We start from the raw sequence: 14,563 nt of genomic DNA on the forward strand, positions 1-14,563 counted from the left end.
TTACATTAAAATCTGTTGGTTCATCTAACACTTTGAGTGGATTTTATACCAGTGCGTGATTCTGTAACTTTATGCTTTGATCATTTGGAAAATTGGTTCACTTCCAAATGTTTTCCTATTTCATTATTAATATCAAAAGAGAACTTTTGTTAATATCACCACCAATTTCATCATAAAGTCTTTAAGTACTGGGAAGCTGTCAAGCTCATGGTTGTGGATACAACTTTTCCAAAATTCTAATTTTTGCCTAAAACTTGAATTTTATCATTGACCACAGAGTTGTTTTCCTTAAATTGACAGGCTCATTTTGTTCATTTTTTGAGAAAACGTCTACCAATACCCAAGTTAGAATAACCATAGTTTGTCAGTCAGTCATTCTTTGAAGTAAAAATGGCATTCCATGAAAAAATTGGCTTCCCCTTTCTTTGATTTTATCTATTTTTGCCCCTGGAAAAACTAGACTGTCCTAGCATAATGCTTCTTAGACGAAGACAGAAGAGTCTTCAGGCTGGTCGACTGAGGGAGCAGGTACTGGTTTTAATGGCTGCACGTGCCAGCCCCCTGGGCTGGGAGTGGCCACAGTCTAGGGGTCCCCTGGCTCCTTGACTGCTCTGGGGACGTGTGTGCTACAACACAGATCCCCTATGTGAGTAACCCCACGCTGTCCAGAGATTTGGGGTTTGCTCAGAGAATGAAGCAGAATTATCTTGGAGCTTTTTTGAGCAGATCCCAAATCTAGAGAATCCCTAGAACCTTTCCTTTCTCTCCTCCATCTTTTACCTAAGGCTAGACCAGAATCTGGAGAGGCTCTGAATTTAAACTGAGGTAAGAAGGAATAATTAGCTTTTGCCTGGGGTTGCTGGGTTTAAGAATCAGTTCCATCAACCTTTGTGATAAAGAAACAGGGTTGGAATTTTCATTCATTTGATAAACATTTATTGATCGTGTTTTTCATGTGGGAATTCTGTGCCAGGTGCTATAAAAAGTACAGCTTCAGAACAGCTAGTCAGAAGCCTGACTTGACTGCAGGGCATAAGAGGTCATGATTGCTAGGAATTTGGGAAATGGTAGGAGATTGAAGCCAAAGGGAACTGTGAACCAAGAGCTTTTCTCTGCCAAAGCAAAAATTTGAAAAATATGATAGTATTAACTGCATATAATATCTCCAGGGCTTGGAATTCTTATCACCCTCTGGCAATTCAAGTAAAGATGAAAATGTCAGAGAGAAAAGTCCCCAGGCTCCACTGGGAATTTTACCCACGGGCAGGCACCAAGGTGTAGAGTTAAGACAGATTTGAGGGTGGCCCCCAGAACTACCTGGGCCTAGAAAGAAAGAACCTAGCATACTCAAGACAGTGGATAAGGTAGTTTCCAGTGTAGACTTACTAAGAGCAGACCAGACCAGCCAAGGGACCTAGGTAACAGACTGAGTGCCTCCTTCATGGATCCCTTGAGCTAAGTGCTTTGCATCGCTAACTGCACTTCATCCTCTGGGCAACCAATGTAGGTGGTATCATCCCTGCTTCAGTTTGTATGTAATTAGCTTTCCACGACCTGTGTTTCTTCCTTTAACTAGGAAGACAGCCTGCCCTGTAAATTCACTTCCATTGATGGCTAATCTCATTTATCATTTTAACTCTAGGGATAGTCTTGTTATTTCCGTGAATGGGGAATCTCATTGTAATCCCCAAGGAATGCAGTCTTCCACTCTTCCATACTTGAGATTGGAACCATTTGGGTGGAGGTCCAGGGTGAGGAGATGGCCTTTTTCTGTGGGAAACAATAATTTCAAGCAATGTCTCACCAAACTGCCTGCCAGCTGTATTGTCCTGGGGACACTTAACAAAGCTGATTTAGCCACTCTGTGCCCAGCTGAGCCTGTGCCCTGTGCTGCACTGTGAGAGACCCAGACAGGAGTTAGACCTGGTACTTGCCTTCTAGGAGCACAGCAGCCTAGCAGAAGTGACAGAAGATGCAGGTAAATAAGTTAAGTGGAAGGCACAGGTGTTGTAACCAAGGCACGATGTGCTGTGGGGATATGGAGAGGAGAGGTGAATGATAAGAGGGAATCTCTAGGAAAGCTTGGGTGAGATTGGATCTAAGCTGGGCTTTATTTAAGCCCTGCCCATCTACTCATTGGTAAATATGGGAAGGAAGGGGGTTTTAGGCAGAAGATCCCCTTTAACAAAAGCGTGACGTAGGAGAGTACAGGGAGTAGATGGGGAACTTAAGGAGTGACTTCATGGAGTGAGGACAGAGATTAAGATGCCTGAAAGTCACCTTCAGTTCATTTCCTGTGAGAGACTCTTGCATTCTCATAAAATACAGTGACTATATTTATATTTTCAACCCTAGTCCTAATTTTAAATATTGTTTCCCATCGCTTGTATCATGTTCATAATTAGTGCCATATGTTGAGCAACATATATGCCTGGCACTGGACTAGGTGCTTTATCACAGCGCTCACAGCCAACTCTACAAGTCAGGACTTAATCCCATTTTATAGAGAGACACAGAATAAGTAGAACTTGCCCAGCATTATACAGCTGGTAAGTGGTGGAGGCCCAGGATTAATGCCAGAGCCAGTGTTGTTTCTACTACATCCCAGCACCTCCCACAAGTACTTTGGCACTAAGAGCAGTCATACTGATCACATATTTAACTTATAAGAATTCTGTTTTCAGTTTTAAAAGAAAACAGAAAAAAATCACTATTACACATTGTTATTTACATTATACATTTGAATTCTTGGTTGTACCTACAAAACCATATATACTGTACTCCGCAGGCTATATAGAAATTTCAAGAATAATTTTACTCATACAAGATTTTCACCTTATGTAATAACTGTAGAACTGAACTCTGAAATGAAATGAAACTCCATTGTAGTAAAATTACATGTCCTGGTGTTTGCCTTAAAGGTACAGTCACTTTTCTTTTTCTCACAGGGAAAGGGACTCGGGCATTGGCCTCATCTCCTTCTGGAGTTCCTATGGCATCTTGTAGCTATGGGAAAGTTTCCTGGGTACACATCTCAGAAAGGCCTCCTTTGCCTTAACGTCTCTGAACACCATCCTTCTCCATCAGCCTTCTACGCTTTCCATGAGATACTCACCACCAATGGGTTCTAGAAGCCTATATTGTTTTGCAGCTGCCATTAAGCAGCTGACTTGCTCACTGAAATGTACCCTTGGCTCAGACTGTTTAGGCAGCATCCCACATGAGTTCCATGTCTAAGATTTCTTTCTCTCTCTCTCTGGTACTCTTTTCCAAGGTCCTTGTACTTCCCCAGATGTTTCAGTGTGCTCCTGATACTACGGTTTGGTTCCTTTCTGTTTGTAGAAACCAGGGACCCAGGTCAGTGTTATTGTAACATTGCAGATTTAAGGATACCCTGATGCCAACTTATTGTGAGAAGGTGATTTTATTTGAAAAAGATGATGCCATTTATTTTATGGGTAGGATGAAAGTGATACTCTTATTATTCCTTTGCTTAGGCCTCTGCAAATACCTGTTACCTAGTGGTGGGTAAGTCTGGAAGGTATATCAGTTAACTACTGCATGTGACAAACCACCTCAAAACTTAATGGCTTAAAACAATACCATTTGTTATTTGTCATGAGTCTCTGGGTTGACTGGGTATTTCTGCTGATTGGGGCCTACTTGACTGATCTCAGTTGTGCTCGCTTGTGTATCTGATCTGCTGGCCAGTCAGCTGGGAAGCCTCAGATTTCCCCATGTCTCTCACATCCCTCCAGCAGCTAGCCTGGTCACGTGTACGTGGCACGGCAGAGGCACGAGAGCGAATAAGCCCAGCCATGCAAGGAAGCAGGTAGAAATGCATACACACCTTTCAAACTCCTGCTGGCAGCATATGTGCTGGCATGCCATTGGCTGAAGAAAGTGACATGACTGTCAGAGTGAGAAGGGGCCACAGTACAAAGTTGCAGGATATAGGAAAGCCATTAATTGGGGTCATTAGACACAATCAGTACCACTCAATGTGATAGAAAACCTATAGACTTATATTTCTAGGTCAAGTTTGTCCTAGAAGGAAAAAAAAATCCAAAAAATAATTACTGTATATTGGGACTATGCACAGGGCTAGGCACTTTCCCTGTCTATGCACCAACCCTCACAACAACTCTGCAAGGTAGGGAGGAAATCAGAGCTTGGGAAGTTCAATAACTTGCTCAAGGTCACCTAGCTAATTTGTGATCAGGGAGGGATTAGAATGTGTGTCAGTCTGACCCCCAAAGCCCAGGGTTTTTTCACCACACCTCACTGCCTCTCAGAAGCACCAGGGTTTGCCTCAGCCTCCAACTCAGTTTTCAGCTGAGTTGATACTCTTCAACTAGCTCCTCCAAAGTGCTGCTGTTATCCTAATGGAATTGTGCAGCTCTTCAGGACACCCACATGTTCCCCCAGACTGCGTTAACAGAAAGCATTTTTTCCTTTCAGGTGGGGATTGGTCTATAGACTTCACAGACAGCCCAAGATTGTGGCCTCTTCCAGGCATGCCACAGAAGGAAGGGCCATCTTCTCATTAACCTTCAAGATGTGGGGACCTCAGGGCATTGGGGCATTTAAGCATGAGCTTTGGAGTCAGCCTCACTAGGGTTCAAATCCTAGTTCAGCCACTCACTGACTCTACAACCTTGGGCAACTTATTTAACTTCTTGAAATCTGTTTCTTCTTTTAAAAAAAAAAAACCCATGAGAGTAATAACACCTAGTTTGCAGAGCTGTTACAAAGACTAAAATTGGATTAAGTGCCAACCCAATGCCTGGCACGTAATAGTGACATCATTAGTATTGTTAATATTATTTCTAAGTAGAGCCTTTCCCCTTCTGGGAAACCCTGTTTCTGTCTGTTGGACAGGTTCCCCCCACCTCCAGCCAGTCTGTGCAGACTTGCTGCCTGCTGTGTCACCGGGAACGCAAAGGCTGGGAAGAAGGCCCTTCCCAAAACGGACTGGTGTTGCAGGGTGAGAAGCTGCCCCCTGACTTCATGCCAAAGCTCGTCAAGAATCTCCTAGGCGAGATGCCTCTATGGGTCTGCCAGAGTTGCCGAAAGAGCATGGAGGAAGATGAAAGGCAGACAGGTCGAGAACATGCAGTGGCGGTAGGTAACCGCTGAGAAGGGGTCCCTGAATGCAGGAGTGCTGCCTGCCCAAAGAAATCCGGCTGTTGAGCTGTTGCTGCCTTGTCCTCTCAAGTGGCTCTCCTCAGGCAGCACCTACATGCAGGTGCCAAGAGGCTGCCAGGCTGCATCACACAGCATTAGCAGCTTGGGTTCACATTTAGGGGAAGAAAAGAGAGGTTTGAGGCAGCCCACCAGCTCCTGAGGACAGGGTACACTGTGAGGGCTAGCTCAGAGGCATTGATAGATCGAGATCCAGACCCTTCCCTTTGACGGCGCTGCCTTCAGCTCTGTGGCAGCTCAAAAGCCAACCAGTATGACATGGAGGGCAAAGGTCAGTTTGAGGGTCTGCAGTGTACCTCCGTTAAGAAGGCATCCAAGATGCCTGGGAGCTAAGTACCATCTCCTGAATCACAGAGATCAAACTCCTTGTTTTTCATTCCCCCCAGCCTCTCTTACCCAGAATCAGTTCAGCTTCAGGACTCCTGACTTAAAAGACTCTTCCTCTCCTTGGCAGCTCTCAGGACTCACCAAAGGCCCACAGTTGACAGGCCATCTCTGCCATTACCAGAATCTCTCTCATCATATCCACATACTTCACTTCAGACCCTCTTGGCAAAGGCCTGGCCCTCGTTTGCCCTTGCACCTGGAGTTGTGGGAATTGTGCTTTGGCCAGGCCATGGGGACCTGGAGGAGGAGGTGCCCCTGGGGAAGCCGAGGCAGCAGAGGGTTAGCTCTGATGTTTACTGTCTTACCATGAGCCTTTTTCTTCCCCCTTCCCCAGATCTCCTTGTCACACACATCCTGCAAGTCACAGTCTTGTGGGGGTGACTCTCATTCCTCTTCGTCCTCCTCTTCATCGTCCTCATCCTCGTCCTCCTCCTGCCATGGGAACTCAGGAGACTGGGATCCCAGCTCGTTCCTGTCAGCACATAAGCTCTCTGGCCTCTGGAACTCCCCACACTCCAGTGGGGCTATGCCAGGCAGCTCGCTCGGGAGTCCTCCTACCATCCCTGGTGAGTCTCCAAGCTCAGAAGAGAGCCAGGCCCCACAAGTAGAGAGACCTGTGTTTTCCTCACCACTGTGCTCGAACAAATCAGAAGATCGGTTATTAAAATATCGAGTTGGCCAAAAAGCTCGTTCGGATTTTTCCATAACATCTTATGGAAAAACCCAAACAAACTTTTTGGCCAACCCAGTAAGTAAAAGTGGAGCTGTTTTGGTAGAAGCCAAGGAGGCAATCTCGCCCTTGACTGTCTTGGTGGGAATCCTTTCCTCAAGACTCTGAACTTGAAAAATACTGCTGGCATTAGCTCTGATAGCTGTTCCCATTGGATCCAAGATGGGACCTGGTTAAGCATTGGCTGAATAGAAAGTGAAGTCTGGAAGGGCCTTTAGGGAATTAGAACTCAGATCACGTGATTGCTGCAGCAGCACAGAGGGCCTGGGGTGGCTCCTTTTCTCCATTTAGGGATGGGTGCTTTTATAAAAGCACTGCGCTTTCATCCACGAGAGATTGGCAGAGGGAGACACTTGATTATTAGCCAGTTTTGCAGCTATGTAAGCCTTTTTTAGACCATGAGATAATGCTTAGCGACCAAGAGAAAAAATCTTGGGTTATTGATATACTATGTAAATATGAATTACTGTCTGCTTCTATATGGAGGACCTGAATTCTTCAAAGGGGTGCAGCCTCCAGAATTGTGAGTTGAGCAATACATAATTCCAGTTATTTTGATGCATAGGCCAGAGAGAGTTTTCACAGCCTTTTCCCACTTGTCCTCTGAAATCTGGGGCCACCCGAAAGTCGGGCGTCCCTGGCTGCCTCTGTCCACGTGGCCCTGAGGCAGAGCCTCAGCCTGCTGCTCCGCTGACTGCTGTAGATCCCGCCCTGGGCCTGAGGAGTGCCTGTTGACAGGCAGGTCCTGAAGAGGCACTGAGAGAGAGAACATGTGTATCCCCTGTTGATGCCAGCACAGGTGTTGCAGCCTTGCATGGGGCTGGCATTCCTGTTGCCTTTTCTCTCAAGCCTGGGCCTCTTCAGCCTATCCAGCTGCTTCCTGCAGAGGAATCTCTCCAGCCCAGAGTACTGCTGGGCTTCTCCAAAAGCTCACGGGTCCACCATGCTGAGACCCTGTGCCCAGGCGTGTTTCCTCTGGTCATAGTAAGGAGGGTGCTGCAGCAGCGAGCCCTTAGGCTTCCTTCCCAGGATCTGGGCTCCCACTCTGACATCTCTCTCCCCCGTCCACCCACAGGTGAGGTTTTCCCCATCTCGGAGCACCACCGGCACTCAGACCTCACTGCTCCACCTAACAGCCCCACCGGCCACCACCCCCAGCCAGCGCCGCTGATCCCATCTCACCCTGGATCCTTTGGCTCACCACCCCACCCACACCTGCTGCCCACCACCCCAGCAGCGCCTTTCCCTGCCCAGGTTTCAGAATGCCCGGTTGCTGTGGCTGCTGCCCCCCACACCCCAGGGCCATGTCAGAGCCCCCACCTTCCCTCCACCAGCATGCCGCTCCTGAAGATGCCTCCACCATTCTCGGGTTGCAGCCACCCCTGTAGTGGGCACTGCAGTGGGCACTGCAGCGGGCCCCTGCTCCCACCACCCAGCTCTCAGCAGCTCCCTAGCACTCACAGGTAAGTGAGTGGCGCAAAGAGCAAACTCCTTGACAACTTAGGAGTTTTGGGAAAATTTGTAAAGGGTGCCTTTGGGGTAAAAATTGAAAAGTAGACTGTTAATGTTTTTTTCGTAGTTTTTCCAATTATGAAAGAAATATGTGTTTATTACTTTTTAAAAACTTGGGAAAATTTAGAAATGTGTAAAAATTTAAAACATATAAAAGAAGAAAAAAATTCCTGGCAACCTAAACTTTAACACTGCAGTGTATTTTCTTTCTTTTTTTTTTTTTTCTTTTTCTTTAAAATTTATTTATTTTTATTGGCTACGTTGGGTCTTTGTTGCTGCACACGGGCTTTCTTTAGTTGTGGCAAGCGGGGGCTACTCTTCATTGTGGTGCGTGGGCTTCTCACTGTGGTGGCTTCTCTTGTTGTGGAGCACGGGCTCTAGAGCACAGGCTCAGTAGTTGTGGCGCACGGGCTTAGTCGCTCTGCAGCATGTGGGATCTTCCCGAACCAGGGATTGAACCCATGTCCCCTGCATTGACAGGCAGATTCTTAACCACTGCACCACCAAGGGAGTCCCTGTATTTTCTTCTTGATGTTTTTTCTTTTTTAATTTGACTGTGCTGGGTCTTAGGTGCGGCATGAGGGATCTTTAGTTGCGGCATTCAAACTCTTAGTTACAGCATGTGGGATCTAGTTCCCTGACCAGGACTCAAACCCAGCCCCCTGCATTGGGAGCATGAAGTCATCCACTGGACCACCAGGGAAGTCCCTTGATGTTTCTATATATAAATAACGAAATGAGGTCCACATTCTATATATTTTTGTGTGGTTACTTTTTAACATTATGCCATGATCATTTCCCCAGTTAAAATTATTCAGGAAACTTTTCAGTGACCACATAATGTCTTATTGCACAGCTCTGGCTAATTTATTTTGTCGTTTCCCTATTCCTGGATACTGAGACATTTCTAATTTTTAATTATTATAGACTAGGCTGTAATAAGCATCCTTGCACCCAAGTCTGTTTGAGTCAGGAGTTCTGTTCTTACGGTAGATTCCTAGAAGTAACTAAGTACTGAGAAAGTTTATATTAATATATATTTGAAAGACACAATTCTTTGAAAAAGATTTATCTTTTTATATTGTAAATCACATCTATGTTTATGATGCATTTATATTTTCCCACTTTAAAATCCCACCACCCCAATACAGCCACTCCTAGCAGTTTCCCCTTGAGTGTCTTTCCCACATGGTAGTGGTGGTGTCTCTACGGTTTTTTGGCATCCAGTTTCACTTAGCGCTGTTTGGTTCCCATCTGACTTCTGAGCCTTGGCTTTAAAGGCTGGAGAATTCTCCATAGCGCACTTTGCTGTTCTCCAGTTGCCGAACATTTAGGTCATGCCAACATTTTAACGTTATAATGTCTCTAATGATGTCTTTGCCTAAAGCTTTTCCCTCTTTTGGACTTTTCTCCTTAGAATAGATCTCTCCGAGTGAAAAAAGTTCTCAGTTTAAAGGATATCAGAGGGGGTTTTTTGGCTTTGTTTTTTGTTTTTGTTTTTTTTAAGCTCTTTATTGGAATATAATTACTTTACACTGTTGTGCCAGTTTTTGAGGTACACCAAAGTGAATCAGCTGTATTTATACATATATCCCCATATCCCCTCCCTCCTGTGACGCCCTTCCACCATCCCTTATCCCAGCCTTCTAAGTCATCACCCATCATCGAGTTGATCTCCGTATGTTATGCAGCAACTTCCCACTAGCTGTTTTACAGTTGGTAGTGCATATATGTCAGTGCTACTCTCTCGCTTTGTCCCAGCTTTCCCTTCGCCCCTGCCCCATCCTGTGTCCTCAAGTCTGTTCTCTACATCTGCATCTTTAATCTTGCCCTGTCACTGGGCTGATCAGTACCATTTTTTTAGATTCCATATGTATGGGTTAGCATATGGTATTTGTTTTTCTCTTTCTGGCTTACTTCACTCTGTATGACAGACTCTGGGTCCATCCACCTCACTACAGATGTCCCAATTTCATTCCTTTTTACAGCTGAGTGATATTCCATTGTATGTATGTGCCACATCTTTATCCAGTCATCTGTTGATGGGCATTTAGGTTGCTTCCATGTCCTGGCTATTGTAAATAGTACTGCAGTGAACATTGTGGTACATATTTCTTTTGGGATTATGGTTTTCTCAAGGTATATGCCCAGGAATGGGATTTTTAGTTTTTTTAAGGAACCTCCAAACTGTTTTCCATAGTGGCTGTACCAACTTACATTCCCACCAACAGTGCAGGAGGGTTCCCTTTTCTCCGCACTCTCTCCAGCATTTATTGTTCTAGATTTTTTGATGCTGACCATTCTGACTGGTGTGAAGTGATACCTCCTTGTGGCTTTGACTTGCACTTCTCTAATGATCAGTGATGTTGAACATCTTTTCATGTGTTTGTCGGCTTTGTTTTATTGAGAAGAGTTCTCAATACATACTGAAAAATTGCTTTCCAAGGGGCACTCCAAATTGACATAACCACCAGTATTAGAACACTAGGTATTTTAATTTTACTAATGTAGTATATGAAAAGTGGTCTGTTGGGGTTAAGCTTCTCTAAGCACCTTCTTTTTTGTGCTGTGTGGCATGTGGGATCTTAGTTCCCCAACCAGGGATGGAACCCATGCCACCTGTAGTGAAAGTGTGGAGTCTTAACCACTGGACCACCAGGGAAGTCCTCTGAGCACCTTGATAATAATTCCTGCCCTGTGGAACCTCCCTGCTGCTCCTTGCTCACCCTTCCTCCTGGCTCCCTTGGCCTTGCCCGAGGGCACTTCCACTGCTGATGGCCAACCCAGGGCTCAGGCTCTTCTGGCTCCAATCCTGGGACCTTGCAGGCCTTTCTCTTCCTTACCGTGGGAAAATAGTCTGTATTACAAGATGCTTCCTAAAATCTAGAGGCAGAGCAGTGCAGTGGGAGAGCATGAGCTTTGTGCACAGACTGAGTCCTAGCTGCTCCTTGGGCAAAGCAGTGCAGCACTCTGAGCCTCGCTCTCCTCCACTGCAGCGTGGGGAAGGCAACACCTATTTTTCAGGATTTGAGGGATTGTTAGAAATAATATGCTGTATGCAGTATCTGGCACAAACAGTAGCTCTTAGAGTCTGTGGCCCACAAGGCACATTTGCTTTCTTAACCTCTAGGCCCCATGGCTAAGGCAGCTCTGTCCAGTGGTGCAGACTCAATCATAAGGACTTTAGTGATAATTCCCTGGTGGTCCAGTGGTTAGGACTCGGTGCTTCCATTGCTGGGGGCCCGGGTTCAGTCCCTGGTCAGGGAACTAAGATCCCACAAGTCACACGGCACAGCCAAAAACAAATGAAAAATCAAGGGAAAAAAGGACCTTAGAGAGTAAAAGGACATTGACCTCCTTTGGCTGTTCCAGGCTGTTGTTCTATCAGCCCATTAATCTGTTGAGACACATACTTACTGAGCACCTACTGTGTACAAGGTGGGTATGCTACACACTGGGACCCAAAAATAGAAATGGCATAGTTCCTGTTCTTGAGGAATGCACACTCTGGTCTGAAAGGCAGATGGGTAAATAGACCATTGCTATAAAGCATGATAGACAGTAGGATGGAGAGAGGTATACCTAGTGTCCTCAGAGTCCAGGAGGCTCACATGGTAGGCATGGGCAGGGGAGGCACGGGGAACATTTCCAAAATAGTGCCATTGAGCCGGGCCCTGAGGGAGAGCTAGGGTGTCTGCCCTGTTCTTGTGAGGAGCTGATTCAGTCTGACTGCCTTGGCCTTTGTGGGATGAGGCAGATGAAGGTGATGGTGCTTCCCAGGCTCCTCACGGCCTGCTCCTGCCTTGCCTTTCCTCACCTTTGGTCCTGTCTTTCTCCCCCATCAGCAGGGACCCTGGGTGCAAGGGGCACAAGTTTACCCACAGTGGCCTGACCTGCCAGCTGCCCCAGCCCTGCGAGGCAGACGAGGGCCTGGGCGAGGAAGAGGACAGCAGCTCAGAGCGTAGCTCCTGCACCTCATCCTCCACACACCAGAGAGACGGGAAGTTCTGTGACTGCTGCTACTGTGAGTTCTTCGGCCACAATGCGGTGAGTGCGCCTGCCCAGGCCAGAGCGGGCTTGTGGTCAGCCAAGGGGAGCCAGCCGAGCTCCCTGCTCTCCCCAGGGCCCCCTCGCTCGTGGGGCTGATAACTGCACTCAGACCTGTGAGTCCTCACACCAGCGTCCACTCGCTCGATCCTCACAGCACGTGGGTGAGGTAGAGACCTTTCAGCATTTTGGTACCTTTGCTCTTCTCATGGTTTCTCTTAAGATTCACTTTTTTTCCTTAGGCGAAAAGAAAGGAAGTGGCAGGGGAAGGCTGTGATTCTAATGAGTATGTGTATCCGTGTGTAATCCCAGAGAAGTGAAGGCTTGTGTGTGATGAAGGCAGAGTGGAAGCAGAGGCTCGGTCCCCAGTGTGAGAGCCAGCTGAGGGACAGGTAGTGAACACAGGTGGCGCCGGGAAGGAGGCTCAGAGCAGAGTACATGCTGTCTCTGGACAGAGGGAGAAAGCAGGTCAGAAGTCTCCTAGGTGAAGAGGACGGGGCTGCTGGCTCGGGGAGAGCAGCTGAGGGCAGAAGAAATGGAAGTGATTTCGCTGCTGGTCACCTTTGAGCAAGGGGTTGTTATCCTCATTTTAGAGATGACAAAATGGAGGCTCACAAAGACTCAGTGAACCTGCCCAAGGTCATACAGCTTCCGAGTGACAAAGCCTGGGCTCAGACCTGTTTTCCTGGCTCCCAAGTCAGTGTGCTCCCAGCACTGCTGCGTACCTCCCACTCCCTCCATCCACCACTGCCTTGGCTCTGGTCCTGGCTGAGGGTGAAGCCATTTGGCCTTTGTGGCCGTGGTAGAAAGAACAGTTGTCTCGCTTCTCACCACGTGTTTGGTGCCAGCGGGTGGGAGTGCCACGGGCTTCCCGGGCCCAGGGTGTAACGTCAGCGCCTCCCCCTCCCCCAGCCACCCGCTGCCCCGACGAGTCGGAATTATACCGAGATCCGAGAGAAGCTCCGCTCGAGGCTGACCAGGCGGAAAGAGGAACTGCCCATGAAGGGGGGCGCCCTGGGCGGGATCCCTGGGGAGCCCGCCGTGGACCACCGAGATGTGGATGAGCTGCTGGAATTCATCAACAGCACGGAGCCCAAAGTCCCCAACAGCGCCAGGGCCGCCAAGCGGGCCCGGCACAAGCTGAAAAAGAAGGTGGGTGTGGGGGGAGCCCAGCTCTACCACTTCTTCTCCCCGAGGAATCCTTTGCCCCAACCCTCAGGACTTCTGGGGCGTGAATGGTGCTGGCTGCCAAAGGCATTGGCAGGACTCTCTGCTCTGGGAAGGTCTGAATGAGTTTGGGAGGCATTGGGGTGAGGGAGCCTGGGGCCAGTGATTGGAGAAAAAAAGTCCTGGCATCAGAAGCCACTTGCTGGATTCCTCAAAGTCCAGGACTTGCTTCAGTCAGTTAGGTATTCATTCAGCAAACACTTCTGCAAATACTGGGAGCTAAAATATGATGCAGTTAAGTTCTCACCCCGGAGCTCAGTCCAGTGGAGAGACTGACACAAAACTGGACCAGCACGTTAGTGTGTGACAAGTGCTGAGATGAGGGAAGGTCCCCATCCTGCCTGGGCATGCTGGAAATGGCTGTACCATGAGGCTGCCATGGCCGCTGAGTCATAGGTAGTGAGCACAGATTCATCAGAAGGGCCCTCCTGTCAGTGTGCAAAGCACATCCACAGCAGTTTTGTGAAGCCAGCGCTCAAACCCGGGAGAGGCAGGACAGATAGTGGAGGAGAGGGAAGGGCCTCTCAGGCCCTGCTGAAGAGCTTTGACTTGATCCTAAGCTGAGGGGGTGGCTGCTGGAGGGCTTTAATCCCAGCATGCACTTGCCAGATCTGCATCCCAGAATGGCTGCGTGGCTGTACGGAAGGAAGCTGGAGGGTGATGCTCCAGGCTGGAGAGCCAAAGCCAGGGAAGCGATGATTGATAGTGGGCCTGCAGCAGGAGACGTGGATTTTCAGAGGAGGCAGGTGATCTGATTGCAGGACAAGGAGATGATGGTCAAGGATATCTCCCAGGTGTTTGCTAGGCTGACTGGCAGGATGACGTGCCTTTTACTGAGCAAGGGTTGGCAGAAGACGGGTCATTCAGTTGAGGCACGGTGCCTCAGAGGTTCTCATGAGACGTCCAGGTGGAGATGGAGGTGTGGGGCTGGGAGTTGCTGGCATGGAGATGTAATTGAAGTCATGGGAATGACCCAGTCCAAGGGCTGAGTGAGCTCCTCCCAGAAGGCTGAGGAGAGAACCAGGGGAGCTGTTCCTGGGCAGCCCTTGGAATCACGCGAGCGCCAGAGCTTGATGGCCCGTCCCCTGCCACCTCATTGCCTCTTGGCCTGCCTGCCCCCGGCTGCAGCTGCACAGCGCCACATAGGAGCTCAGCCGCCGAAGAGAATGGGTTTGACAACCAGCTAGCTCCAGGACCTGGGTGGTCAAACAGCGCTGGTGCTCTGGAAAGCAGCAGTGATTCTCCGTCTTTTTCCAGCCCAAAGGACAAACCAGAACCCCTTCCCTGCAGCCTGAAGTAGTAAACCAAAGGGTCCCACCACTGCCTTCAGAAAATGGCCTGCATCTTCTGTCGCCCAGCCAGCGTTGCCTGGCCAGCAGTGTGCAGTGGGCAGCAGTGGTCTCTTTGGCCTTTCCTGGCCTCCCAAGGCAGTGATTTCCAGTTAGGTCCCAGCCA

The 14,563-nt window shown here is 48.3% G+C and overlaps 1 protein-coding gene across 20 annotated transcripts in view; it reads left to right on the forward strand.

Moving 5' to 3' along the window:
• The window catches only part of LOC130849149 (probable ATP-dependent RNA helicase DDX41), a 40,176-nt gene that overhangs the window by 8,985 nt on the left and 16,628 nt on the right, over window positions 1-14,563 (forward strand). For 10 of the 20 annotated variants that reach the window (XR_009052700.1, XR_009052699.1, XR_009052693.1 and 7 more), the window contains 5 exons: window positions 4,882-5,124; window positions 5,927-6,158; window positions 7,398-7,785; window positions 11,680-11,881; window positions 12,794-13,033. Coding sequence is in view for 17 of the 20 variants with exons in the window: in XM_057727956.1 (XP_057583939.1) it covers window positions 4,882-5,124; window positions 5,927-6,158; window positions 7,398-7,785; window positions 11,680-11,881; window positions 12,794-13,033 (1,305 nt within the window). In the remaining 3 variants the exon portion in view is untranslated. The remainder of the gene's footprint in view (window positions 1-4,881; window positions 5,125-5,926; window positions 6,159-7,397; window positions 7,786-11,679; window positions 11,882-12,793; window positions 13,034-14,563) is intronic. The other 10 variants (XM_057727827.1, XM_057727865.1, XM_057727836.1 and 7 more) reach the window with 7 other exon arrangements.

The sequence above is a fragment of the Hippopotamus amphibius genome, chromosome 1 (assembly GCF_030028045.1).
Source record: "Hippopotamus amphibius kiboko isolate mHipAmp2 chromosome 1, mHipAmp2.hap2, whole genome shotgun sequence".
Lineage (NCBI taxonomy): Eukaryota > Metazoa > Chordata > Mammalia > Artiodactyla > Hippopotamidae > Hippopotamus > Hippopotamus amphibius.